This window comes from Sus scrofa, chromosome 1 (assembly GCF_054392235.1).
Source record: "Sus scrofa isolate SSC_HxYL_T2T_F1_AM1 chromosome 1, Sscrofa_HxYL_maternal_Yorkshire_Landrace_v2.0, whole genome shotgun sequence".
In the NCBI taxonomy this organism is placed as follows: domain Eukaryota; kingdom Metazoa; phylum Chordata; class Mammalia; order Artiodactyla; family Suidae; genus Sus; species Sus scrofa.
The window spans coordinates 249,531,285-249,558,069 of NC_139383.1; the positions used below are offsets into that span (position 1 = coordinate 249,531,285).

Here is a 26,785-nt window from a genome sequence, read left to right on the forward strand (position 1 = left end):
GGCCCCCGCATCCAGGGCTCGGTGGGCTGAGTCCCGGGTCCTCCCTCTTCGTGCACACCTTGTTTAAGCCCCCAGCAAGGCTGCTAAGTTACTTGGGATCAACCGACACGGTTCCCAGATGGGGAAACTGAGGCTGAAGGAGGTCTTGGGCCTTGGGCCTTGGGCCATGGGGCCAGGACCTCACTATGTCTGTCTGACTCTGAGGTCTGGGCAGGGCCCTGAAACAACCACTGCAGCCTCACCTTCCCCCTGCTGAGCCTCCCTCCAGGTGGGTCCAGGTGTCCATTCAGGCTCCTGCCCTGATACGTGGCTTCCCTCAGCTCCATGAGCTCCTGAGGTCAGGAACTCTGTTCACTGTTACGTTTCTCAGCAGGTCAAGCCTTAGTCCCCTCTGGGTCCTCAGCCCATGCCTGGCACACAGCTGGGCACCTCGTCCATCTGTCTATCCATCCATCTATCCAGCAGCTATCTATTAAGGGTCTGTCCTGAGCCAGGAAACGAGGACCCGTATCTCCTCCCCTCTGGACCGTAAGCTCCTGAGGGCTGGTGGTCATTCCACCAGGTCCCCCAGTGTGGTCCAGCCAGGGTAGAAGCTGCCTCCTCCAAAGCCAAACACAGTGACCACTTCGCCTGGTCAGCACTGGTCCAAAGAGGAGCCAGCCTAGTGAGGGGAAGAGGCCTGGGAGCCCCTAGAGGGTCACGCTGCAGGGGGTACAAAAGCACTTGCCTCTCAAACCAGAAAGAGAAGTCTCGTCTGAGGAGCCCCAGGGACAATGGGTCAAAGCCCCCTCTTTCCTTGGGATTCCAAAAGAAATCATTTCTGGGGACAGAGCTGGCCGGTACCCCTGCCCAGGCCTAGATAGAATGAATGTGACACAAAATCCCCCCTAAGATCACGTGTTTCGGAGAGCCCAGGCCCTCCCCACTGTGGAGCCAGCAGACCTCTGAGTGGCTCAATCTCTTCCTCTTCCTGTGGGGTCATTTTGATTAAACAACTGAATCTGGAGTTCCCGTTGTGGTGCAGTGGTTGATAAATCCGACTAGGAACCATGAGGTTGAGGGTTCGATCCCTGGCCTTGCTCAGTGGGTTAAGGATCCGGCGTTGCCGTGAGTTGTGGTGTAGGTTGCAGACACAACTCGGATCTGGCGTGGCTGTGGCTCTGGCGTAGGCTGGTGGCTATAGCTCCAATTAGATCCCTAGCCTGGGAACCTCCATATGCCATGGGAGCAGCCCTAGAAAAGGCAAAAAAAACAAAAAGCAATTGAATCTTACATTGTGCAAAGATCCTGGGGGCCAGATCAGTAAGAGAAGAGAAAGGCTGAAGTGGTGCACTTGAAATGCCCTCAACAATGGGTTTGCAGGATTCTCAGGGGAGGGAGGTGTCACAGGATCATGACAAGGGCAACCAGCACTCACCCCAGAGCCCTCAGAACACAGGCCCTGTGACCAGCATGGAGAGTGCATGAGGCCAGTCTACTGGGCCCTTCTGTCCCCATAGGTGTGCAGTCAAGTCAGGGTGGACATAGACATTTGTGCTGAATTAACTGGGGGTAAGAGAGGTTCAAGGCCTGATTTCCCTTTACTGAAATGAGGTCTGGCTCTGCTGCTGATCTGCAGTGACCTTGGGTGAGGGAGCATCCTGAGGGAGCCAGCCTGGAAGGTGACCATGGCAAGATAACTTGGGCCTCCATGGCCACCTGTCCTGGGTGTACAAAACAGGCACTTCCTGCCCCAGCCCCACCTCACAGCTGGCAGGGCTACCTCTGCCAGCGTGCAGCTCAGATTCAGAATGTCTGCTCTTTGACCTCCAGGGAGATGGGATATTTTGCTGGGTAAGTGTCTACAGAGAAACTCTCCTTGCACACCTGTGAACAGGTGCTGCCAATCCAGAAACACTCCTGAGTGCTTGCAGAGAAGCATGTTCTGAGGAGAATCCTGGACCTGCTGGGTAAGAAAAATACCCAGATCTCAAGTGATGGGGGCCTTCGGGGAAAAAGATACCTGGCTGACATATCCCAGAGGCCTACAGCGTGCAGGCGAGCATCTGCTCATCCTGTGAACTTCCAGCACAGGGTCTGGGAGCCTGGCACACAAACATGTCCCCCATGATAACCACTGTTGCCCTTGGTCTGTGATTGGACCAACCTGTGGCTTTGCAAAGAAGCTGGGAGGGCTGGCAATGTCTGTGAGACACCCACTGCACACACGAAGACACCAAGGGCCAGAGTGAGGAGCCACCTGCCTGAGTCACTGAGGGGACACCAGGGGACCAGGACATGAGTTCCTCGAGCTGTGATGGGATTCTCCAACTGTGTGATGTATGGAGTGGGGGGCACAGAGGCCCCTTGCAGCCGAGATGCTCTAGGGGTTGAGCGACATGGGGGAAGGGGCTTACGAGGTCACATGCCGTCCACTGCCTTCCGAAAAAGCCTTCAGGGTGACAAGCCATAGACACACGTGCCAAGTTACAGCGAATAAACATCGAAGTGAGAACACTGCTGAGCCAAACGACTTGATTTACAACCAAATAATTAGACTTTCAATAAATACATCGGCAGCGATTAGCCTCCCAGAGAAGCCCGGGCATTTCTCAAGCTCTAAGTTGGCGGCTCAGGGTGAGGGCCTTCAGTAAATCACAATGAAAAGCCATCTCTAGGCAGAAGGACAGCTGGCAGATGCCTCTCCCGGCAAACCTGGAGAGGCGCTGGGTTTGCTTTGGCCACACAAAACACTAGTAGGTCAAAATGAACCCATTTGGGGCAGTTTTCTCAGGAAGACTAACAGCATATGGAGGTGCTCAAGCTAGGGGTCTAATCGGAGCTATAGCTGCCGGCCTACACCACAGCCACAGCCACACAGGATCCGAGCTGAGACTGGGACCTACACCACAGCTCACAGCAATGCCGGATCCTTAACCCACTGAGCAAGACCAGGGATCAAACCTGCAACCTCAACGTTACTACTCAGATTCGTTTCCCCTGCGCCACAACAGGAACTCTTCTGTTTTACTTCTGATCAAGGACTTTTCTGGGAACACAAAGACCCTTCTGTGTTCGAAGCAGGTGGGTTGATGGTGGTGGCTGGACTGAAGTCAGATGCCTGGGTTCAAACTGTGATCCCAGTGATGTCACGGGTTGGGCAGGTTCCCCTCTCTCTGGGCCTCAGCAGCCCCATCTGGAAAAGGTGGAGGGAGTTCTCCAGCACTGAAGTTCTCAAGCCAGTGAGAGACATCACAGGGGCCCAGGGGCCGTGCCAGCCTGGGCCGGGAGTACCAAAGCAGGGCAGGGTGGCTAACCTCACACAGGGGGAGGGGCAGGCACAGCGAATCCTGGGCTTGAGGACAGCACAATGGCCAAAGCGGGCTTCTTCACACCTGTGCCAACAGGGTGGACAGAGTGCATTCAGGCCCAGGGGAGGGTCTCCTTCTATTAGGGCAAGCCCCTCTCTGTTCATACTCTCCTTGGAACCCATGGGTTCTCAACTAGGGTGACTTTACCTCCTTCGCAGTCAGGGATACTGCTTAACAGCCTACGATGCAGAGGACAATCCCACAACACAGAATAATCCAGCCTCAAATTTCAATAATGGCAACTCATTAGTCGCCAGTACCTCAAATCCTTCATCTATGAAATCTGGAGTAACAAGAGCCCACCCTCACAGTAGCTGTGAAGGGGGAAACGAGGACGTCTGTGTGAAAGAAGCATGAATGCCTGATAATGGTTAGCCACTCAGCTCCTTATTTAAGGGCTTAAGACCCAACACAGATTTTTTTTTTTTTTTTGGTTTGTTTGTTTGCTTGCTTTTAGGGCCACACTGCAGCATATGGAAGTTCCAGGCTAGAGGTCAAATAGGAGCTGCAGCTGCTGGCCTACACCATGGCCACAGCAATGCTGGAGCCAAGCCACATCGGTGACCTGCACCACAGCTCAGAGCAATGCTAGATCCTTAAACTACTGAGCAGGGCCAGGGATCAAATTGCATCCTCATGGATACTAGTTGGATTCGTTTCCACTGAGCCACGACGGGCACTCTCTACAGAATTTGCCAAAGGGCCGCAAAGAGATCCAGGCTGTTTCCCAGGAGCAATCCCCACCGAGCCTCAACCAGCAGGTGCAGGGGGAATCCACGGTACTCAAAGGAAGGGCCAGAACAGGGGTGGGCAGACACTGGACAAGGGCAGCCTGGGGGTAAGCATCATGCTGCTTTGAGAGCGAGGATGGCTTTTTAGGCAAAAGAGCTGGAAACCTGGGGTCGACCCAGGTGAGGCCAGTGAGTGAGAAGAGGGGGGTGAGATGAGGTCAATGGGACCAGTTGCTGGTGGGGGCGTCCCTTGCTAACTGATCACTGATTCATTAAAGGGTACTTGCTCATAAAGCTCCTGATGCAAGCTACAGTTTTACAAAAAAAAAAAGCCAAATAAAGAAGGAAAATCCAGCCTCAGTGGTTAATAAACCCAACTAGCATTCATGAGGATGCCAGGTTCGATCCCTGGCCTCGTTCAGTGGGTTAAGGATCTGGCGTTGCTGTGAGCTGTGGTGTAGGTAGGTCACAGATGTGGCTCAGATCTCGCAATGCTGTAGCTGTGGTGCAGGCCGGCAGCTACAGCTCTGATTCGACCCCTAGCCTGGGAACCTCCATATGCCACAGGTACAGCCCTAAAAAAAGACAAAAGACAAAGGCAAAAAAAAAAAAAAAAAAAAAAAAAGAAGGAAAATCCAGAGGGGCCTTTAAAAACTGCAAGTTAAAACAGATTTACCTGCTCAGTGGTCCTGCCTCTAACCTGAGGGTCCATTCCTCCTGCCTGATGTTCAAAGGCACACGGCTGACTCTAAGCCACCCAGACCCCCTGGCCAAAGGCCTTTTGCAAATCATGTGAATGTCAGTGGTTTTCAGTGGAAAAGCTCCCAACAGTTGTTGGGGGTCTGCGCCTCAGTTTCTTTACTGTGAAGTGGGGAGAACTTTATGATGTTCCCTAAAGTCCACTGAAAGCAAGTGAGAAGTGCTCTAAACTGGACATCAGGGCCCTGGTCCCAGCCCTCTCAGGACAACCCCTGAGGTCCTGCAAACCTCCAAAGCTTTGAAACTTAGCACACAGGACATGCTCACACCACACAATGAAGAGGAATGACTGCTGAGATAGTAAACAAAAGGACTCACCTTCATTCCAGATGCCCCAGAGTCCCAGGGCTGGAAGGGGAGTGCAGGTTTCTCAATTACAGAGTTTCTTCAAATGTGCCCCAGACGCCCACACCCAAGTCCCTAAGGACCAGCTATGCCTGGGGCTCCCTGGGCCTCTCTGGAACCAGAACCTGACTTTAATATGCTCTTCAAGAGATTCTGGTGCGTATTCAAGTTTGAGAACCATCATTCCAGTTCTCTCTGATGATGGAAAGTCCACGTTCACGGCTCATGTCCAGCTTTGGTTGCTAACCGCCAGTGCTGGGGAGCTGACTTCTTATCTTCTCCAACCTCCGATGGCTTTGCCCATGTCCTCCCATGTTCTGAGTTGAAAGTGACTTAGCACAGCTTACTGATACCAGCTCTGAGCTCTGGACCCTGTGGGCCACAGCTGCTGTGCCTGCTCTGGGATGGCCCCTTGGAGAGCGGAACACAGAAGCAGGTGCAACCTGAGGCTGCTCCTCTCTCCAGCTGTGCTCACAGGGCAGAAGCTCCTGTCCTCTCCCATCCTGGTCCCTCCTGCTGCTCACAATCTCTCCTTCGTCGGGGGCCTGCAAGTGGACAGTGTCGCCAGTGGATCTGTCCCACTCGGCCATTAGCCCCAAACTCTGGATCCAACTCCACCACCTTGTGGACAACTGGAGCCTTCGCTGAACTGCTTTCTGGAGTCTGCTGACCTTGGAATCCACTTCTGTCTCCCTCCTCCTCCCAATCCCAAAGAACAGGATCTCCTTGGCATGCAAATGTCAGCGGGTATAGACAACATGCCCCTCTTGACCAAAACCAAAAGGGACACCAGTCCAAGAACATTAAGAAGCAAAAGCCTGCTGGCTTTGGCTCCACTTGGAAAGTTGGCAAATGCAATTTTGAAAGGTCACTGTCAGCCCTTAGTAATCTGGGCTCTGGAGGGCGAGTCCTCTCATGTTGGGCATTCATTCTGGAAGCTTCTTGACAACCTCTGTCCACAGGGTGGAGAGTTTTCTCAAAATTAAATCTCTGGCCCTTTGCTCCCTAATGAAATTGATTTCTGCCTTGATACACAACAAAGCTTTCATTTTATTATTTGGCTAAGGTCTGACCACATTAATTACAGTTTTTTTCAGCATGGCTGCAAGTAATTGAGTTCCAGAAAGTTACTTACTATTGGAACTGATTGCTTTTTAAAAGCACAACTCCCACGAAAGTGAAATAGTCAACCTTCGTTTCGTCACAGAAGATTTTGGGGGGGATAAGCCTGGAACAATTCAGGAGGAAAGAGTATTTTTCAAGCTTGAAAGTCTGAGCTCAAAATGGGATTACGCTAACATTTGGAGACTGTGAATCTGAAACCTGAGTGTGCCCAGAACACACTATCTCGTGCATTTGCCACTTCAGTGGTTTCATCGCCACTTGTGTCAGAACTCATATACTGCCCCAAGTTTTTAATCATTGTTATTGGCACAATTCTACCTGCCTCCGAGGATACGCCACAGAAGTCTGTTCAAATTAATTTCTAACACCAGGTACCTCGGACTGCAAAGAGCCCACCTGGCACCGTGTAAAGGCGTCTTCCCCCGGCAGGCTGTGCTCCGCGCGGGTGGGGTGTCAACCTTTAGTGTTGGGTTCAAGTGATGGGCACATGATTGCTCTTGGACAAGCTGGGGGCTGGGGAGGAACTGTGGAAAAGATAATGGACTGGAAATGCAGACGTTGTGGGGAGACAAAGAGAGCTGATGGGGACTTCAGAGTTGACAAGGCATGTCTCTGTCCACAATATTATTAGCCGCCTGGAGCCGGCGGCTTATGTGGAAGGGACAATTGAAAACTCAAGCTGGCAGCACAGGGAGAGGGACACTGCAGAGGCCTGTCCTCTAACCTCAGTCCTAATCCTCCTCCTCCACTGTTACTTCCGAAAACGTTATTATTCTGCTCACAGGCCACTTCCTCCAGAAAGCCTTCCAAGATGCCCCCAGTCAGACTCACTTTCTTCCTTCATTTATTCTCCGTCACAGCTCCCTTCACCACAGCACTCACCTATTGCTTGTCCCCCTGCCCAGACGATGAGCTCAGAGCCTGATGTATCTTTGTCTCCCTATCCAGTCAAAGGCCTGGTGCCCAGTAGGAACACGGCAGTGACAACTTCACTGCTGACCTGTTGCCTCTGCCTTGAAAGTCTGTGCTGAGAATGTGGCAGGCTGATCTCCAAGCCACCCGGGGGCTGTGAGCAGCGCATAGATTTTCAAAAGGAAAACAGCAGGGAAAAAAAAGTTCTAATTAAAGCATATCTAGTAAGCCAGCTTTGCCAAAACCAATTGTTTCTGATATTCCTCCTGAGTGAAACAATCTTTAAAAAAAAGAAAGAAAAAAAAAAGGCATTAAAAGTGGCAGGAAGCACCCATGGCTGGAAGGAGGATGGCGGCTGCTCACCAGGGGCGCTGCCCAAAACAGGGCAGGTTGGAGGCACCCCAGGAACCAGGGGTGGAGGGGCTTCCACCCCCGCAAAGAGGAAGAGTGTATGTGTGCGAGTGTGACACACACACACACACACAGTCTCATACACAGCAGAACATTTTTATAGCTTTAGCATTTGAACGGTGGGAGCAAAGACAAGAGCTATAAAATCTGACATCTGATTTTATAAATCCGCCTGAAATACCAAGAACGTTTATGGAGAAAATGGGAGAAGAAAACATAGTGCCAAGACGTTCAGAAGAGATAATAACCCTGGGATGGGGGTTAAGACCTCTGGGCTCCGCCAGCAACTCCCTGCGGGACCTTGGGAAGGTGCTTTTCGCTTCCTGGGCCTGTTTCTCTCATCCGAAAGCCAGGGTCTTGATCTGATGGTTTGAGACCCTTCTGGTCTCAAGGGCCTGAAGGTCTGGGGAACAGGAAACCTGGGGATTTTACTGCATGAAACTGGTTGCTTCAAGTGTCACCAAAGGCCTCTAGGTGAGAGCTGATCATATTTCCTCTGGGAGCCTTTGCATTATTTACCTATCAGCAAAACAGGACCTCCAATACCTTCCTGGGGTAAGCACAAAGGCTCTGTGACTGACCCCACCTGCATTCACACAGCTACTCAGGGTTTACAAAGAGCTTTCCCTTCTGCTGTGTCCGGTCTGAGGCTCAGGGACATGAAGTAACTCCCTCGGTGACCCTGTAGGCTGATGGAAGCAGTGGGATTCAGGCCGGGGTCCTCTGGTCCCTGACTGCATCCTTGTCCATGTTGCTGTTCCTTCACTGATGGCAGATCCAAGGTCTGTATCTGTCACCATGGCCTATCCCTGCAACGCCCCATACACCCCTGTAAGTCCCCAATCAAGCCATTCCCAGATGGCTTTTGCAAAAATATTATTAAATAAGTCCTATTAACAAGATGTTAGAAATGGGATTTAAAGGAAATGTTTTTCTCATTTGGAGAGACCACCCAGTGACTCAGAAGGGAATCTGTCCCAGGGCACGAGAGGCTTTCTGGGCAGTTGGAACGCCTCCCCCCCCACCCCCCACCCCCGGCGAGTGAGCCACACAGGCAGATTTACGCGGGTGATATGAGATAATTAGAAACCAGCTGGAAATGTAATCGCAGTGGCTCAGATCCTAGAGGGGACCAGGGAGCTCTCGGGGGAGCAAAGGGCAATGAATGCTGTGTGCCTGGCCGGGAGGGAGGACGCGGCAGGTCAGGGAGGGAAACCCCAGGCCATCGGCAGGCAGGCTGGGCACTGCCAAGCCAGCGGGTGGTCTGGCCATGGGGTTGGCAGTGTAAGTGCAGGCACCTCTTGCCTCTGCATGTTGGGCAGTGATGGAAAGAGGGCAGCTGAATTAGGTAGAGTTTCCTGGGTTTTTCAAAACTGACGATTCCAGGTCTATGTCGCAGCTGGCTGCACCACCACTCACTTGGCAAGCCCTTCTGAAATCTGGACAAGGCCCTGACTTCTCCCTCTTTCTCACCATCCTCCGTTCCATTCACCTGCCTGAGGCCTTCGCTGAACTGCTGCAGGCTCTTCAGCAGCCAGCCCTTCACCCTGATCTGCCTTCCAGACATCCATGGTCAGATGTGGCTTCTGAAAACCTCTATCCCTAAAGTCCTCTGTTTTCATTTAGTCTCCTGCACGTTTGAGGAGCGTTTGAGAAGGCTGATTTGCCTACAGCAGCAGCTCCTAATTGCAGCATTTCCTTTAAACCTTTGAGAAGGAGAAAACACGCCACGTGCTAATTGAGCAGAAAGTTCATTTTCTCTCCATCAGCCCTGCAAGAATGTGAAGTCCTCCATGTAGTGACAGCAAAGACACAGACACCCCTTTGTCTCAGGCTGGCACAAATGCTGCCAGAAAACAGGGGTTGGCTGGGAAACCAGGAGGCAGATAAGCTTCTTCCCCTCTCTGGGCCTCAGTTTCTCCACCTGTGCAGGGCACTGGGCCAGGTGATGTGCAACTGGGAGATCAGAGAGGTTAAGAGATGTATCCAAGGTCACACAGCCAGGAAGAAGGCAACCTGGATTGACTCTAGCTCTGTGATTTGTGTCTCAGTCAAATAGCAATGCAGGATTTTCCCAAGTTGCAGCCTGCATAAACTCTCAATACCCACTACCCAAAAGGGGAACAGATGGGGCATGGACAGACGCAGAAAATTATCAAGGCTTTGGACCACACCAAGCTCTTTCCTCAATAACCCTTGGCTCTCCAAAGTCTGTAACAAGGACAGTGAGCTAGCACTCATTTACTGCCTGCCAGGCACACGCTGAGCACTTCACAAACATCACCTCTTCATGAATACATCTGTAAAACCCATTCTAGGAGTTCCCATCGTGGCTCAGCGGTTAATGAATCCGACTAGGAATGATGAGGTTGCAGGTTCAATCCCTGGCCTTGCTCAGTGGGTTAAGGATCCAGCGTTGCCGTGAGCTGTGGTGTAGATTGCAGACGCGGCTTGGATCCTGCGTTGCTGTGGCTGTGGCATAGGCCAGTGGCTACAGCTCCGATTCGACCCCTAGCCTGGGAACCTCCATGTGCCACAGGAGCGGCCCTAGAGAAGACAAAAAAATAAATAAATAAAAATAAATAAAACCCCTTCTAGAGATGAGGAAACTGAGGCTCAGAGATGTTACGTTCCTTTGTCCAAGACCACTGTACTAATAAGTGGCAGAGCTGGGGTTCAAAAGCCCAAGCCAGACTGGTCCTGAGCCTCTGCCTTCTGCTGCACGATGCTGCCTCCATACTGGGTAGATGAGGGAGCATGCCAGTGAGGGGATATACTGAAGACTGTGGGTTGGAAAGTGGGCGGCTTCTCTCCTCCTGGGCTGCTGTTTCCTCAGCCTGGGCTGCTCCTCACCCTGCCCATCCCCAACTGCCTCAATCCTCCTCCTGCCACCCCCATCTGCCTGGAGTTAGTCAGCTACCTCTGTGTCAGTCTGCCTGATGCCCATCTTTCTCCTGCACTCCCCCTGCTCCTCCACTACTCACACCCACCTCTCGGCTCAGAGAAGTGCAGAGTCAGAGGGTCATGGGGATGCACAGTCAGGAACCCAGGGCCCCGATCAGCAGAGCTAGGCAGTGCCCTGGGTGGCACACACCTGCCTTTCTTGAAGCCTGGTCTTCAGGGGCAAATGGTGATGGAGTCCCACGTTCTGGGGCTGGAGGTCCTGCTGGGCAGGGAAACAACAGCTGCTGGGGAGGCTCCGCGTGGTCTGGGGAACCAGCCTAATGGCTTGCCCACGGGAGCGGCCACCACCCTGAAGCTGAGATTTGGAGCCTCAGGTGTGGACCCGACAAGGGGTTCTTGGGCAGCAGGGGGAAGTGAAGTCCGTGCTCCCTGCCGATGAACGAAGGGTGAGCAGCCTTTCTTCATTCTCCGCCCCGCCCCTGCCAGCAAACCTTTATTATTTCTTGCTTCTGGCTGTCAGCAGCAACAAACTAAGATTAATCACTCGCCCGCCTGCCTAGACCCAGACATGCCTACTGTTTGAAAACTCTCTCCTTTACTATATAAATCAATGAGGGGAGAGAAGAAAGAAAAACAACTCTAACAGAAACGCACCCCCAGAGCCCCTGGAATGCAGCCCATCAGCTCCTCCGGCCCCGCTACACCCACCATCCTCCCAGGAAGGATCTGCTGGCTGAAGACTGGCCGCCCAGCAGTCAGCACAAACTCCCAGCTCCAAGCAGGAACCTGACGTTGGGCGGCATTTAGCCATCAGAGCAGGAGGTGTTTTCTCGATAAACTGTCCTGCCCCCTCCTCCCCACCTGGAGAAGAAGATGGAGCCTCCCCACCATCCTTAGGACTGAGCAGAAAGGCAGCTTGTCCTAAGCATGGAGCCCTCACCCTTGAAGGAAATTTGCCAATCAACCCCAGATCATCTTTGTGGAAGATACTTGCCGAAGTTACTCAGAAGCGGCTATAGCCTGGATGCACCCTTAGAGCTCTTGACCTGGGGCAGCCCTGTCCACCTTGCTGCCTCCATGGCAACTTCCAAAGGCTCTGGGAAAGCTGGGAGGAGCAGAAACAGGCATGTACCAAGCACCTGCTATGGGCTGTACCTGCCGAGCTGTGTTAATTACTACAAAAACTTCACAAGACTGCCATGTGCAGCAACGTGGAGGAACTAGAGATTCTCATACTAAGTGAAGAAAGTCAGAAAGAGAAAGAAAGGAGTTCCCAATCGTGGTGCAGCAAAAACGAATCTGACTAGGAACCATGAGACTGCGGGTTCGATCCCTGGCTTCGCTCAGTGGGTTAAGGATCTGGCATTGTCGTGAGCTGTGGTATAGGTTGCAGAGGCAGCTGGGATCTGGCGTTGCTGTGGCTGTGGTGTAGACCGGCGGCTGCAGCTCCAATTCGACCCCTAGTCTGAGAACCTCCATATGCCGTGGGTGCGGCCCTCAAAGACAAAAGAGAAAAAAATATAGATAAAAAATAAAAGACAGAGAAAGACAAATACCATATGATTTCACTTATAGCTGGAATCTAATATACGGCACAAATGAACCTATCTACAGAAAAGCAAGAAACTCTCAGATGTGGAGAATAGACTTGTGGTTGCCAAGGTGGAGGGTGGGGGAGTGGGTTGGACTGGGAGTTTGGGGTTAGTAGATACAAACTATAGCAGTTGGAGTGGATAAGCAATGAGATCCTGCTGTGCAGCACAGGGAACTATATCTAATCACTTGTGATGGAACTTGATGGAGGATAATGTGAAAAAAGAAGAATGTATATACATGTATAACTGCGTACATTGCTGTACAGCAGAAATTAACAGAACATCGTAAATCAACCATAATAAAAAAAAAATTTAAAACAAAAACAAAAAGATTGGCTTACAGATCTTTCCAGGGGATGATCAGAGAGGTGAAGTCACTTGCCTAGCACTGCACAGCAGGTAAGAGATGGAGCGAGGATTTGAACCCAGGTATCTTTGGCTGCAGAGCCCATGCTTTTCCCTCGACATCTTTAAAAGTGCTGCCCTGGCTCTTCCCCTGGGAGGCCTGCCCATGTGCTGCCCACTGTCTCCCAGCCTCTGGGACTGTGCTAGCTCAGGTGGCATGTCTGTGGATATACTGGGGCAGAAGGAGGCAGAAGTGGTGTTCCACCTGATACTCTGGTTCATGAGTGGCTCTAGAACACAGCTCTGGAGGCATGACAGTGACCCTGCTCAAAACCTACTGCAACCCTGCCCTACAGATTAGAACCCTAATTCCTCAGCCTGGCGATGAGGGCCGCTCCTCTCCTCGGCCCCCATTAATGTTAGTTGTTGTTCTTATTCAAGGTTTGCATTTTCCTGCCTTGGGGCCATTCCCACTGCCTGGCTGCCCTGTCAAAGGTCTAAAACCTGCCCAGTCTTCAAACACCCCTTTCTTTTGGTTCCTTCCCGCTTTCATGGCTCTGGGCACTTTCTGCCTTAGGTAGCCTTAAATGCCTTCTATGAGTTATTTGAGTTACAGGTATAAATACTACCTCTTCCTTGCTTGGGCTATGAACTCCTGGAGACCGGAGGCCGGTAAATAAGACACTGAAGGGGCAGAGCTTATGGGCTGAGGAAGGCTCCTGAGTGATCAAGCCTGAGTTGCAGCCCGATGGAAAAGGTCAGACCTCAGAAATGTCTCCTGAGGTCAGATTCTGGGCCACATTTGCAAGGGTGCAGTGCAATTTGCCTTTGGGGATTTGAAAACTGAAGGCCCATTAGTGAGGGATCCCTGGGATTGTTGCTTAAAGTCCGGCTGGGCCCCTTGTCAAAGGAGAAGGGGCATCCTGCAGTGGCCTCAGGAGGGCCACTCTGGCCTCCCCCTTCCCAGGGAGTGGCCTAGAGCCAGCAGAGCCTGCCCGGCATAAGAGGAGGCCCTGGAGCAAACCCTGCCTCCCTGCCCCCAGCTGCAAACCCTCCTGTCTTTGAAGTCCTGTTTCCCTCATCTTGTCCAGATTCCTTTGCAAAAACTCATGAAACTTGAACTTGCAAAGAGTCATTCATAGTCCAAAGGGCCTAAGGAACCCTGTTAATGAGATTTTTCAAGACTTTTCATCCCTTTCCCCCACTGCTTGCCTTTCCAGACAGGAAACTGTGTTAGAGGGTAGTGTTTTCTTGCCAATTTCTAAAAGCTTGAGCTTTTGCTTCCCTGAGGCTGGAGGGAGTGAACCAGGGGTTGGTGGTAGGTGCTGGGGCCAACGTGTGTGCTGGCAGCCGAGAGGGCACCAGGGCCTGCCGCCCTGTCAGGTCAGGCTAGTGATGGGGAGAGGGGAAGTTCTGCAGGAGCAGGGAATGCAGGCAGAGCTCAAGAGCAACGAGGCACGACTTGTGTAAGATGCTTCACAGGTGGGGGCACGTGACAGGGAGGGCACTCAGATGTGCAGAGGCGAGGAATGCAGGTGCCACCTTGGAGTGCCTCCGTGCAGGTGCTTTTTGGTGAAGGGGCAGCTAGGTGGCAGCTTGGGCTGGTTCAGGGATCTCTCTGGTCCCCACAGGGGAGCAGTCACCACCTCTATTGTCAGTGTGGTCCACTGCCATCTGGGGAGGTGGTCATTCATTTATCCCTTCTGGGCCCAGGCCCCCCAGTCATGAAGCAAAGGGCCTGGACCAGACAAGCTTCTGAGGTCATTTCAGGTTCCACACTGATGACCTTCTGACTGGTGTAAGGAGGGCTTGGGAGGGGCTGGGGAGACACCAGGCTGGGAGTCTGCTGCCTCCACCCCAGTCTTGGCTGGCCGGTCAGCTTCCTCTACCCGAAGGTGAGGATGAGGGTGGTGATGTCTGCCCTGGCCACCCCAGGGGGCTGTCCCGGGGCCAGTGTGTAGGTTTTCTACGTCATGAAGTGCTGTGGATATGCAAGGTGAGACTGGGATTCCAGCACTCGGACACGTGCTTAAGAGTGGCCCTTGAATTTCAGTGCCCTGGTCACTAAGAACCAAGTCTCAGCTCCTCTGCAGGTCGTGAGCCCTGCCCAGGCTTTTCCGCATTTCCAGGGCTTTGCCTGGCCTGTCCCTTCCACCTGAGATACCCACCGACTGTCCCTGTCTGGGGAACACCTACCCTCTCTGGAAGGCTCAAGCATACCTCTGCCCCGCGGCTTTGCCAGACCCTCTTACCCCTGCGCGCTCAGCTCTGTGTAGACCTGCAAGCAATGAGGCCCAGACTGGGTGCTCTGCAGCCTGGGCGGGGCTGTCCTCAGCTCTGCACCCTCTGCTGCCCAGCCTGGTGCCTGGTACCGAGAGCTCTGATAAATATCTGCCAAGGGAAGGATGCAAGGGGTGGAGGGCCCGGTCCTCTGAGGCTGGACTCCCCCAAACGCTCTCTCCACCCTAGGATACTCTCACAGCAGGGCCCAGGGCTCACAGGATAACATAGCTGGAATTCCACTGTCAATGTGCACCGGGCTCCCGATAATGTTACCTTCCAGCCTGCCCCAGCCGGGCAGGCTTCAAGATCTAAGAGAGCCTGAACCTCTGCGGTGGCTGGCAAAGCTGACACTTGCCCCAAGGAGCTGAGACATTCAATAGCAGGGCAGTTCTCTTTGTGGTTGAGGTGAGGAATGCCAGGTGTCATGGCCTGGCTGGCAGCCTGACTGGGGCTGCTCTGGAAAATAAGCCCACCTCCCCTTAGCGGGCTGCCCTGGCCAGCCAGAGGATGATGGCCTGGCCCTCCTCCCCACTCTCGCTTCCTTCAAGGGAACACTGACCAGATGAGATGGCCCCTCTGGCGTTTGGGAGCTAATGACTCTGGACAAGCATGCAAAACTACACCTTCCAGCTCCAGCAGCCGTGGGCAAAGCCCGGTCATCTAAACCATGCTTCCTGATGATGCGCCCTGACGGGGTGGGTGTAGGAAGACAAACTGGGGCCTGACAGCAGAGAGCTCTGATCCGGGGTCCAAGCATGGGCCCCTGGGCTGTGCCCTCAGCTTCCTCCCCTTGCCTGGGTGGTGAAGGGATCAGGCCGGAGCACCCCAAGGGCAAAGGGTGGCTGAGCCTATGAACTGGGGAAATCAAGAGAGCCAGAGACACTGAAAAGCATCTCTGTCTGACTGTAAGGAGAGCAATGTCACCTCCCGTGTGCTGGTGAGGACTCTCAGACTTGGAGAGGGGACGTGGCTGCCAAGGCCACAGAGCCAAGGAGTGGGGAAGCCTGGCTCCTGGACGATAAGCCTGTTACAGAGCAGAAGAGAATCGAGGTGCTGTCCATTCCGAGAACAGTCCTACTCTCTAGAGAAGGGAACAAGCTAGAGAGGAAATGGATTGTGACAGAAACATTCTTCTTTTTTTTTTTTTGGTCTTTTTGCCTTTTCTAGGGCTGTTCCCGCGGCATATGGAGGTTCCCAGGCTAGGCGTCAAATTGGAGCTGTAGCCACCGGCCTACGCCAGAGTCATAGCAACGCGGGATCCGAGCACATCCGGGACCTACACCACAGATCATGGTAACGCCGGATCCTTAACCCACTGAGCAAGGCCAGGGATCAAACCCGCAACCTCATGGTTCCTAATCGGATTTGTTAACCACTGCACCACGACGGGAACTCCAGAAACACTCTTCTGAAGGCCCATCTGAGCTGGTGTTTGGGTCTGCTGGCATTAACAGAGGGCACAGGCACAGGGCAGTGAGGAAGGGACCACGCAGGCACTGCTGGTATGAGTACTTCTGCCAAGGGTTCGAGATTCCTCATGTGCCCCCAGGCTGGTGCCTCTGCCCACACAACCAGGGTACTCAGGAAGCTGTTGCAACCTTGTGTGCAGGACTGTAGTGGGATCACCAGGGGCCCCTGTGGCCAGCCGCCCGCCCACTGCTGGGGCCCAACAAGTCCCCAGTGACTAAGCAGATGGGCGGCAGGGCCCTCATGGCAAATGACTGGGCCTGGCATGCCTCCCCCACTCCAAGCAATCAACCAGCTCTCTGCGGAAGAACGCCCCCAGCCTGGCCCCAGACAACGGGATTCCAGGAAGAATGTGCTCCACTGAGGAACAGAGACTGCCAGTGTGATGGGTGTGAAGAAGCCCTGGAGGTGGGCAGGTTTCTGGGTCAGCAGGAAAGGGTGGTAACATGGAGTCTCATCTCTGATGTCACCTGCTTCTTCTACCTCTTGCAGCCCAGAAAGGCACAATTCACCTGGAGGTGGGAAGATGAAGATCTGGAAGCATCATTCACGGGCACCCGGGTTACTAGGTTACCTTGAACAGGGAGGGAGGGAGGGAGGGGGCTGTGTGGAGCAGTTGAGACCCCCTGCCCCTGGTAGCATGGCCAGCGGCCTGTACCCGTCCCCACCCCCACCACTGTTCTCTCCTTTATGCAGTGACAGCCCTCTGGCTTTGGCTGCCTTTAGCCCCAGCTGCGGTTTAGTGCACTGAATTTGCCTTGGCTGCAATAACTGGCCTGATTCTTTAAGCCGCCAGGCCTGATGGTGGACAAGGAAGTAGGCAGGGGCTGTTTGTTCTGAATGCCCTCCCCGCTGGTTGGCAACCCCTCCACAGCCTCCCTGGCAAAGCAGTTGTCTAGCTCCTGGTTGCACAGGGATAAGAGCAGCTACCTCGTGAGGCAGCTTTGGATCACTCTAATTCCTGATCGGCCCCGACTGTTAGAACACTTTGCCTCACACTGAACTGGAATCTGCCCACCCGTAACCATCACGCACCCCTCCCCACCCCGGCCCCTCACCACCAATGCTGCTCCTTTTGCCCTGATGTCCTTGAAAGATGTGGTTTCCCCATGTCTCCACACATCCTGTCTTTTCCAGGCAGACTTCCAGTGCCTCTGCTTCCTGCCCCTGCTCTGCTCTGTGGTTTGTCACTGTCCCTCTCAGGTGGGGTCAGTTGAGCAGAGAGCACAGTACAATCTCTCTCCTTGGATACACTGATCCTGCTGCCTACACAGCCTGGCCTGTACACTGGCTCCTGACACTCGCATCCTGGCAGACCCTCTCTTCATCACATGGCTTCTCATAAAGGCAAGTAGAGCAGAAAGGAAGCAGGCAGAGGGCTGCACTGTTCCTCGTGGTCTGTGCTGGCTGAAGGGCCTGGGTCCATCCTTCAATCCTGTCACGAACTCTTTAAAACCCTCTTCTCACCAGGCCTCAGTTTTCCTATCTGTAAAATGGGTTTTAGACATTTTCCTTATTCCCAGTCCATCTATCCTGAAAGCAATGTCTCATGGATCAGAAAGACCTGACAGCTTCCAAAGGGCTTATAGGTGATAACGCCGGCAGGATCCTTCCTGGATCTTCACAATGTCCCTCACAACCTTTGTGTGACACACAGAAGTCAGACTTTCCCAAACAGCAACCGAGAACATAAGGAAAAGGCTGGTTCTTAGGGCGGCGGCAGGAGCAGTGGGGAGACAAACACTAGGCCTCAAGTCCTAGCCCTGCCTTTTGGGCCGGCCAGGGCCCCTCTCTGAGCCTCAGTTTCCTCATCTGCAAAATGGGGACAAGATGTTTCTCATCAAAGGGCTGCTGTGAGGTCTGAGAGAAGGATGAGGCATGCTAACAGCTTCCACAGGCCCTGGCTCACTGCAGATGTGAAAGCTATTCTTGGATATTTAATATAAATCCTCAGAAAAGGCCCCTCCTCTTCTGGGGAGGCGGAAACAGAGAACATAAAAACTCCTCTGTATCCCAGGAGAATAAGATCAAATTGGAAAAGCAAGGCTTGAAATAACTCATGCTGGCAAGTTTCCCAGGGGAGAACTCGGGTGGGTCTTTCTGCCACAGACAGAAGGGTCTGGCCATGCATCGCTGGAGGCAGCCAAGGGCCCCAGGGGTGGCCGGGGCGTACTCACTTCAGGGAGAGGGAGTAGTCGTGCCTGCTGGTCTGGCTGTTCCGGACAAGGTAGCTACACTCCTTGCAGAGTCGCAGCAGGTTCTCGGCGTCTCCTCTGCTGATGGCTCCATGATACCATCTGTGAAGAAACGGAGTCAGAACCTAGGAAGGACGGACCCCCACAGTGACACCCTGAAGTTTGCTCCTCCCCTGGAAGGCAGCTGTCAGTGTCCCAGGCCTCATCACGAGGCTGTGTGTGTGAGTGTGTGTGTGTGTGTGTGTGTATGTGTGCGCATGTGTGTTCGTGCATCAGTCATTCACTAGACGTGAGCCGAGCCTACTGCGTGCAGGTCCTGCAGACAGAACAGTGAACAGGCCATGTGGTCTCCACCCCAATGAAGCCTGCGATCTAGCGTGGGTGCTACAGAGGAAACCAAGCAGGGTCGCCTGGCTTGGAGCTGGCAGGAGGGACTATTTTAAGCAGTGGCCAGGGAAGCCTTTTAGAAAGTGACATTTCAGTGGAAGGAGGTGAGGGAGGAAGCCACGAAGGAAGCAGCTGGGAAAGAGCATGTCTGGCAGAAGGGCAGCAAAGGCAGGGGTACCTGGTGTGTTTTTGGAAACAGCAAGGGGCTGGCATGGCTGGAGTGAGGCACTTCGGGGAGGCAGGGGGTCTGTGAGGCCTAAGAGGGCAGGTCAGGGCCTTGCACACAGGCAGTGGGAGGACTTGGCTTTCTGCGACAGAGGGACTCGGAAGCCGTCAGAGGGCGCTGACAGGAGGGACACGTGCTGGCTCTGTGACATCTGCGGAAAGCAGGCAGTTGGGGTGGGATGGCCACACCAGTGCTCCTGCCAAGTGCATCTGGCATCGACAGGGCATGTGGGAATCCCAGTGCCACCGCTTCCGGACATCACGTGGTGAGCGGCAGAATCCGAAGGGAGGGGTGCGATGGCAGATGCCTGACTAAGGCTCTGACTGCAGGACAAAAGGGGAATGTTGATTTTCGAGATTGGAAAGATTGAAGGTAAAATTTCAGTAGAAGAATAAAGATCCTAACATGCTGGTCAGTGGGTATCCTCAGAACGGCTCTCTGCTTACGACAGCCTCTGAGGGGCTGGGTCAGTGGGAAGGTGGCCAGAGATGGGATCAGGAAGAGAATCAGAGGTGCCGGATGGCCAAGGATGGATCATGCTTTGGCCACTGAGGCCCAGACATGGCTCTGCTCCTGGACAGCCTGGCAGTCTGGGACAAGCGGCTAAGCCTTGGTGCACCTCGGGGTTCACTATCATGTTAGGGCCACTCCAACCCCGTTTTAGGGTTGTGAGGCTTGAACAGGATGACCGATGCAGTAAAGGGCTGATGCAGAGTCTGTGATGGGGTGGGTTTCAACAAATGGCAGCCATGGGCATCAGCCAAAGGAGACTGAACTTGCAGACGGCCAAGGGTCACTTCCCCAACTACCACTGTTTCAGGCCGCTACATGCTGTGCAGACAGCACTGTAAGCTCCCAGGTGTGGGGGATGCTGCCTCCTGGTCCTGGCCCAGGAGCACCTGCAAACAGTACCTGTGAGAGATCTGTTACAGACCTGCCTGGAGAAGAGCGTTGCACTCCCTTCTCTGCACTCTCGGCCATTTATTTATTTATTTATTTTGCTTTTTTGGGCCGCACCGCAGCATATGGAGGTTCCCAGGCTAACGGTCGAATCGGAGTTACAGGCAGAGCCACAGCAATGCCAGATCCGAGCCACATCTGCGACCTACACCACAGCTCACGGCCACATCGGATCCTTAACTCATTGAGCGAGGCCAGGGATCGAACCTGCAACCTCATAGTTCCTAGTCAGATTCGTTAACCACTGAGCCGCAACGGGAACTCCACTTTTGGCCATTTATAAGGCAGTGCTCTGAAGAGTTAGCAGCTGTGGGGTGACATAATTATAACCTAAAACCCAACCGGCTCTAAGAAAGCAAAGACTGAAGAGTGAGAGAGTTGCTGAGTATCCTTGTCCAATCACCATGTCCCTGAGTCGCTGACTGCCCACGCGGTGACCACTCACAGCAGGTCAGCCTGGGTGGTGGGACCTTCGGAGTGGAGACTTTCCAAGGGAAAAAGCAGGGGCAGTGCAGGCTGCAGACCTGCCTTTCTGTCTACACTTAGAAATTCAGAGGATGTGAAGCTGAGGTTGCGTGGGCTGCCATAATTAAAACACTCCCAGGGACACAAAGGCTCAAGGGGTGCTTAAGAAAGGATATGTGACTGTGTTTGGGAGACATGGTTAGCCAGGGACAGAGCTGACTTTAGAAATAAGAGTTAACAGGTTTCACCAAGGTTGTTTTCTGGAAAATTTCACCTGTGTAAAACAGCCCCAGTGAAGGGAAAAAAATGCTGTTTTATTCGGAAAACAAGTTTCGGCTATTTGAAGCTGAGCTGTCCCTAGAGAAAAGCCTAGACATGGTCTCCAGGGAAGTGCTGCCTGCGTCTGCCCTCCCTGAGGACAGGAGCAAGTGGCTCTAAGAGAGGCGGTGGCAGATGGGCCTCCAGGGGCTCTGGATCCTCGTTAAGGATAATCCCTGGGGTAAACAGGGATGGTGGTTCCGTCCCCGGCTGCTCCAGCCACTCCACACACAGAGAAAGGCAGGGGACAGGGCCGAGGATCAAAGGAGAACTAGGAGGAGTCTGGAGAGAAGGAGCAAAGGACACAAACAAAAGGGGCGGGGGCGGCCACTGGCCAGATTCTCGGCAGGAGGAGAGCCACCAGGAGAAAGGACGGGAGGGCCTGGATGGTCCTGGGGGTGGAGGGCAAAGCTAGGGGCCAACTCCTGGGCCCAAGGAGGGTTGCCTGGATTGCAAAACGAATCCAGGCAGGAGGCCGTGGATGGAGGCCTAGGGATGTGCTGGTCTTCAGGGCTGGCCACTGAGGCCAGAACCACGGGAATTAAGAAGACTCAACCACCACCATCCAGTCCATTCAACACCCATACACTCTATTTACTCACCATTTACTATATTCTTTTTCTGTTTTAGTTTTTTCTTTTTTTTTTTTTTGGTTTGTTTTTTGCTTTTTAGAGCCATACCCGCAGCATGTGGAGGTTCCCAGGCTAGGGGTCTAGTTGGAGCTACAGCTGCCACAGCAACGCAAGACTCAAGCTACATCTGCAACCTATACTACAACTCACAGCAACGCCGGGTCCTTGACCCACTGAGCGAGGCCAGGGATCGAACCCGCAACCTCATGGTTCCCAGTCGGATTCGTTTCCACTGCACCACGACGGGAACTCCATACATTCTCGATCTCACAGAGCTGATACAGGGAGATGGAGCGTCAACAGAAAGATTCAGGGGACAATTTCAGAGAGTGACAAGTGTATGTAGGAACACTGGGTTTGTGGTAAGGCAGGGACTGGGGTGGGGGAGGGGCCTAATAAAGAATGGACAGGGAAGGACCCCGAAGAGAGGACATCTGACCTGGGAATCTGCGTCGTGAGAAGGAGCCAATCATGTCAAGAGCCAAAGAACCTGTTCTCTGCAGAGGAACCAGCAAGTGCAAAGGTTCAGAAGTAGGAGTGAGCCTGGGGTGTTCGCGAAGCAGAAAGGTAGCAAGAACGGTCTAGCACTGGGAGTGTGGGGAGTAAAACAGGATGCAGATGGAGTGCGAGGCAGGTCCAGCTCCCTGAGGCCTTGTGGGCCAAGAGCAGAAGTCTGATTTCATTCTAAGCATAGGGAGGGCAATGAGAGTTATTTCATTGCATTTCTTTGGCCATGCCTTTGGCACGCGGAAGAAGTTCCTGGGCCAGAGATCAAACCTGCACCACAGCAGCAACCCATGCCACAGCAGTGACAACATGGCTCCTTAACCTGCTGAGCTGCCAGGGATCTCAAGGAGTTTTAAACAGAGATGCTTTATAGATACTGGCTCTGGACGATGTTACGGAAGACTAGCAAGGTTGCCTTAAAGAGTGGCCAGAGGGGAAGCGAAGTAGGTGACAGGTGAGGAGGCTTCTGCAGTAGTTCAGATGGAGGAACTGGCCTCGAGCTGTGTTTTGGGTGGAAAACTGGCAAAATTTAGTAACGCACTAGATGCTGGTATAATGCAAACAAAGGAATCAAAATGACTCCAGGGTTGTGGCTTGAGCACGTAGGTGGATGTGACGCTGTCTGTGGAGAGAAGTGGGTGTCCAGGAGAAGATCAGGAGTCCCGTTTTGAACATGTTAAATATGAGATGCCCATTCGTCAGCCAAGTGGAGATGCCAAGAAGGCAGCTGGATGTAGGAGTTGGGAGTTCTGGGAGAGGTGTGGGCTGGGGGTGTGTCCTAGTGAATCACCACCAGCATCCTGAAGAGACTACCCAGGGGGAGCATGTAGTTGGAAAGGAGCCCCGGGCAGTCTAACCTTCAGGTCAAGGTGAGGTGAGGAGCCAGTGGTGGGAGACGGAAGGAGCAGGAAAAAAACCGGGAGCAGAGAGTATTTCTGAATGAAGGAGCTGTCTATTGTGCTGGCTGCTATGGACGATAGAGAAGGTCCCCTGGTGACCTGGGCCAGAAAAGAGAAATAGACTGTGGTGGGTGAGAGAAAGTGCTGACAGCTCTTCAAGGACTTTGTCCATTGAGTGGACAGCTAGCTATTCACTGAACACCTATTATCTGCGAGGCATTGTTCTAGGCACTGAGAACACAGCGGTGGCCCAGACAAGTTCCTGACCTCATGGATCTTATGTTCCGGACAAGGGCTGGTAGCTAGAGGGGGAGGTGGAAAGGAATCCGACTAGCAACCACGAGGTTTCCGGTTCAATCCTTGGGCTGGCTCAGTGGGTTAAAGATCCGGCATTGCTGTGAGCTGTGGCGTAGGTCACAGATGCAGCTTAGATTTGGCATTGCTGTGGCTCCAATTCAACCCCCAGCCAAGAAACTTCCATATGCCGAGGGTGCGGCCCTAAAAAGCAAAAGTAAAAAAAAGAGATTAATTTATTTATTTGCTTTAAGAAGTTCCTGACTATGGAATTCCCATCATGGCTCAGGGGTTAATGAACCAAACTAGTATCCATGAGGACGTGGGTTTAATCCCTGGCCTCGCTCAGTGGGTTATGGATCTGGCGTTGCTGTGAGCTGTGGTATAGGCTGTAGACATGGCTTGGATCCCTTGTTGCTGTGGCTGTGGCTGGCAGCTGTAGCTCCAATTCAACCCCTAGCCTGGGAACTGCTATGCCTTGGGTGTGGCCCTAAAAAAAAAAAAAAAGAAGTTCAAGACTAGAACATGTTTATATGCTGATGGTGGTGATAAGGATGCGGGATGGAGGGGGCAGTGGGTTATCTCCAGGAGGTGGGGAAGCAGTCGCCCCTGAGCACGTAAGCAGCCTCTCTACTGTCCCAGAAGGGAAAGCAGGTAGTATGGGTGCCTGGGCAGGTGTGTAACTGCCCATCCTCCACAACCCTCTGAGACTGGGACAAACCTCTCAGTGTCCCCATCTCCCCCTCCCCTGTGCTAGGGTGGAGAGAAGTGGGACGTGGAGGTGCCCCCTAAACTCTGAAGCTGTAGCAGCCCAGGTGGGGGACATGGTGAACCCCTCTGCTGCAAATGAATCAGGGCTAGACTAATTCTGGGGAGATGAGACGATGGGGGAGGAAAAGCCAGTCATGACTCTGGACTTGGCTGAGGGCCTTGGTGGGTGGGGACAGGAAAGGAAGGGCAGAACTGCCCTCGAGGGGCCCGTGAAGTTCTGGCCAGGGATGGGAAGAGGCTTGGCTGGGCCGCTGACCCCCGGCAGACCTGAGTCAGGATGCACAAGGAAGAGCTCCGAGCTCCCAGGCATCGCTGGATCATTTTCTGTTTGTTGATGAAAAAGTGCAGTTTGATCAGAAATAAGCAAAACCTGCCACCCAATCTGCGTGGCTGCGAGAAGTGATTAACACAACACCCGCTGGGAGTGCTCCCCGCCACGTGCTCGGTACAGCAGGCGTGGGGCCGTCACAAAGGAGGCTGCAGCACATGCTTAAAAGGGGGCACAGGAGCACATGACATCATTCGGAAAACCCTGCATCCTGCTCACGGAGCAAGCATTTCCTGTGAGGGATGCACTGCCAGCCAGGCAAGACCAGAATCCCAGGGCAGAGACTAATATAGTACATGATGCATACGGCACAGTCTCGCAAGAACTGGCCTGGTGTCAGCTAATCTCCGGGCCTCACTCAGTGCCTACTCTGTGCCGGCTGTGTGCTAAGGGTTGGGGAGAAGTATACAGGAGAGGGAAGTGAGGGGAGAATGTGGGGCCGCGTCACGAGGCTGGAGTTGGAATCCTACCCCTGCACTTGGAGCCATGAGATGCTAGCCAAGGATCTGCACCTCTTGGAGCCCGATTCTCTCACTTTGCAATGAGATGCTGACCCCACTTCCCCACATTCGCTTGTTAAGAAGATGATACACCTGATGGTACCGGCACAAGCCTAGGGCCTGCTATACCAAGCTCCTGGAGTAGCTCATTAGAGGGCAGGTAGGTGGCAAAAAGCAGCCTGGGGGCAATTTGCGGAGTGAGTGGCGGTTTGGGGAAATGGGACTGGATCCTGGAGGTGATGGGGAGCCACGGAAGGTTTCGAAGGAGAGCAGGGACTTGAGACCCTGGCAGAGAAGGGAGATGATCATGATCATGGCCAAGGGAGAGGGGCAGTCAGCACTGCCCATGCTGGGGAGAAGAGGAGCAGCAGGGATGGGACGCGGCCACTGAGTAAAGCTGGGAAATCTCTGGGGAACACCCCAATCAAGAGTGTCAAGGTCTTGCCCAACCAATGCCAAGCAGATACAAGGCAAAAGCATCACCATGGCTAGAAAAGAAATCTATTACACAATGAGGAGGGCAGGATTTAGTATACAGTCAGCATTTTCAAAAACTCACTTGCTGTGAGATGAAATTAGAAAAGGATATAAAAATGAAGGGTGAACCATATGGACGATTTTGCAATGCTTCCTGCTGGTCCTCCAAAGTAAGGCAGGTGATATAGTATGGAGAGAGAGGGCATGGGGCCAGGAATCAGGAGACAGGAGTTCGAACCCTGATTAGCCAGACTTGATGGTGACCTTGACCTTCTATGAGCCTTGACAGTAACTCCATGAACCGGTTGCTAAGACTGGGCTTTGCTCCCTGAGAACTTACATTTGCTTCTCCAGGGGGACAGAAGGATCCACTCTCTCTCCCAGGATCCCACAGAACTCGGGGCTCCCATGTTTGATGGGCTTGAAGCCCCCGCCAGGAGCTCGAAGCTGGCGCCGCCGGTCTCGGGAAGGTGAGGGGGATGACTGCCGTTTCTCGTTGCCATTAAACTGGGCTGTGGGGGAGAGAAGAAAGAGCATGGTTACCCAGAGTTCAACCCAAGGAGTGACTGGGTGGCACCATAGTGGGGTCACAGTTGGGTTCTCGTTGGGACCTTATAATCTGTACAGAGAAGAGTTCCAGGCAATGAACAAACATGGCTCAAAAGATGTGAGCTTCTTAAAACAGGTGCCATCATGGGAGTTCCTGCTGTGACTGAGTGGTTAACGAATCCGACCAGGAACCATGAGGTTTTGGGTTTGATCCCTGGCCTTGCTTAGTGGGTTAACGATCCGGCGTTGCCAGTGGCTACAGCTCCGATTCGACCCCTAGCCTGGGAACCTCCATATGCTGCGGGAGCAGCCCTAGAAAAGACAAAAACACACACACACACACAAAAATAGGTGCCATCAAAACCAGGTGGTGCATTCAACGGGCAGGCTGGCTGGCTCTCCAGAGGCCCCTGAGCTCAGCCTTACCCCTAAAGGAACCCTCCTGCAACCTCTATCAAAGGAGACACAGCACACCCAGATGGGGCTCAGTCCCCTAGACAGTTCTCAGGGACCTAAAACCTACCAAGTGGCTCTTCTTCCAGTTTCTCATCCCACTGGGGGCTGCACTGGCCACATCTGCCCCCCTTCTCCTGGAAGAGTTCCGATTGAGGGTGGTGTTGCATCACACACATCTGCTTCTCTTTACTCGCCCCCCCGGCCCTGGCTGGGCCCCCCATGCAGCTAGCCCTGTCCTGGACCCAGCACCCAGGGGAGGCTGGAACAGTGCCTGGCACAGTGGGATGGGCTCTCCCTTGTGCTTTCCTCCCCACCCTGGACCTGCCGGAGTATCGTTCACACCCCAGGCTGAGAAGGATGCCTCTCGAGGGCAGGACCCTGGAGACACCCTAGAAAGAGCAGAAAACACTGAGCTGAAATTGGAGTTGTCAGAAGTATTCCCGGAGACCAGCTAGTCCACCTTACAAGTTATCTCTCTGGGCCTCGGTCTCCTCATCTGAAAAATTGAGATAATGACCAAATCTACCTCTTGCAGTTGTTGTGAGGATTCTGTCAGGTGATGCACAGTGATCTCAGCAGAGTGCCTGACCCGTA

General features: G+C 53.3%; 1 protein-coding gene across 6 annotated transcripts in view; it reads right to left on the reverse strand.

Annotated features, from left to right (window-relative positions):
- SHB (SH2 domain containing adaptor protein B) overlaps nucleotides 1-26,785 on the reverse strand; it is a 148,473-nt gene that overhangs the window by 9,271 nt on the left and 112,417 nt on the right. For 2 of the 6 annotated variants that reach the window (XM_021066254.2, XM_084990237.1), the window contains exons 4-5: nucleotides 25,527-25,698; nucleotides 18,405-18,524 (exon numbers count right to left, since the gene is read on the reverse strand). In XM_021066254.2, coding sequence (XP_020921913.1) covers nucleotides 18,405-18,524; nucleotides 25,527-25,698 — 292 coding nt within the window. Of the gene's footprint in view, nucleotides 1-16,036; nucleotides 18,525-21,394; nucleotides 23,259-23,544; nucleotides 25,699-26,785 lie in introns of those variants that run through there. The other 4 variants (XR_014824256.1, XR_014824262.1, XR_014824264.1 and 1 more) reach the window with 4 other exon arrangements.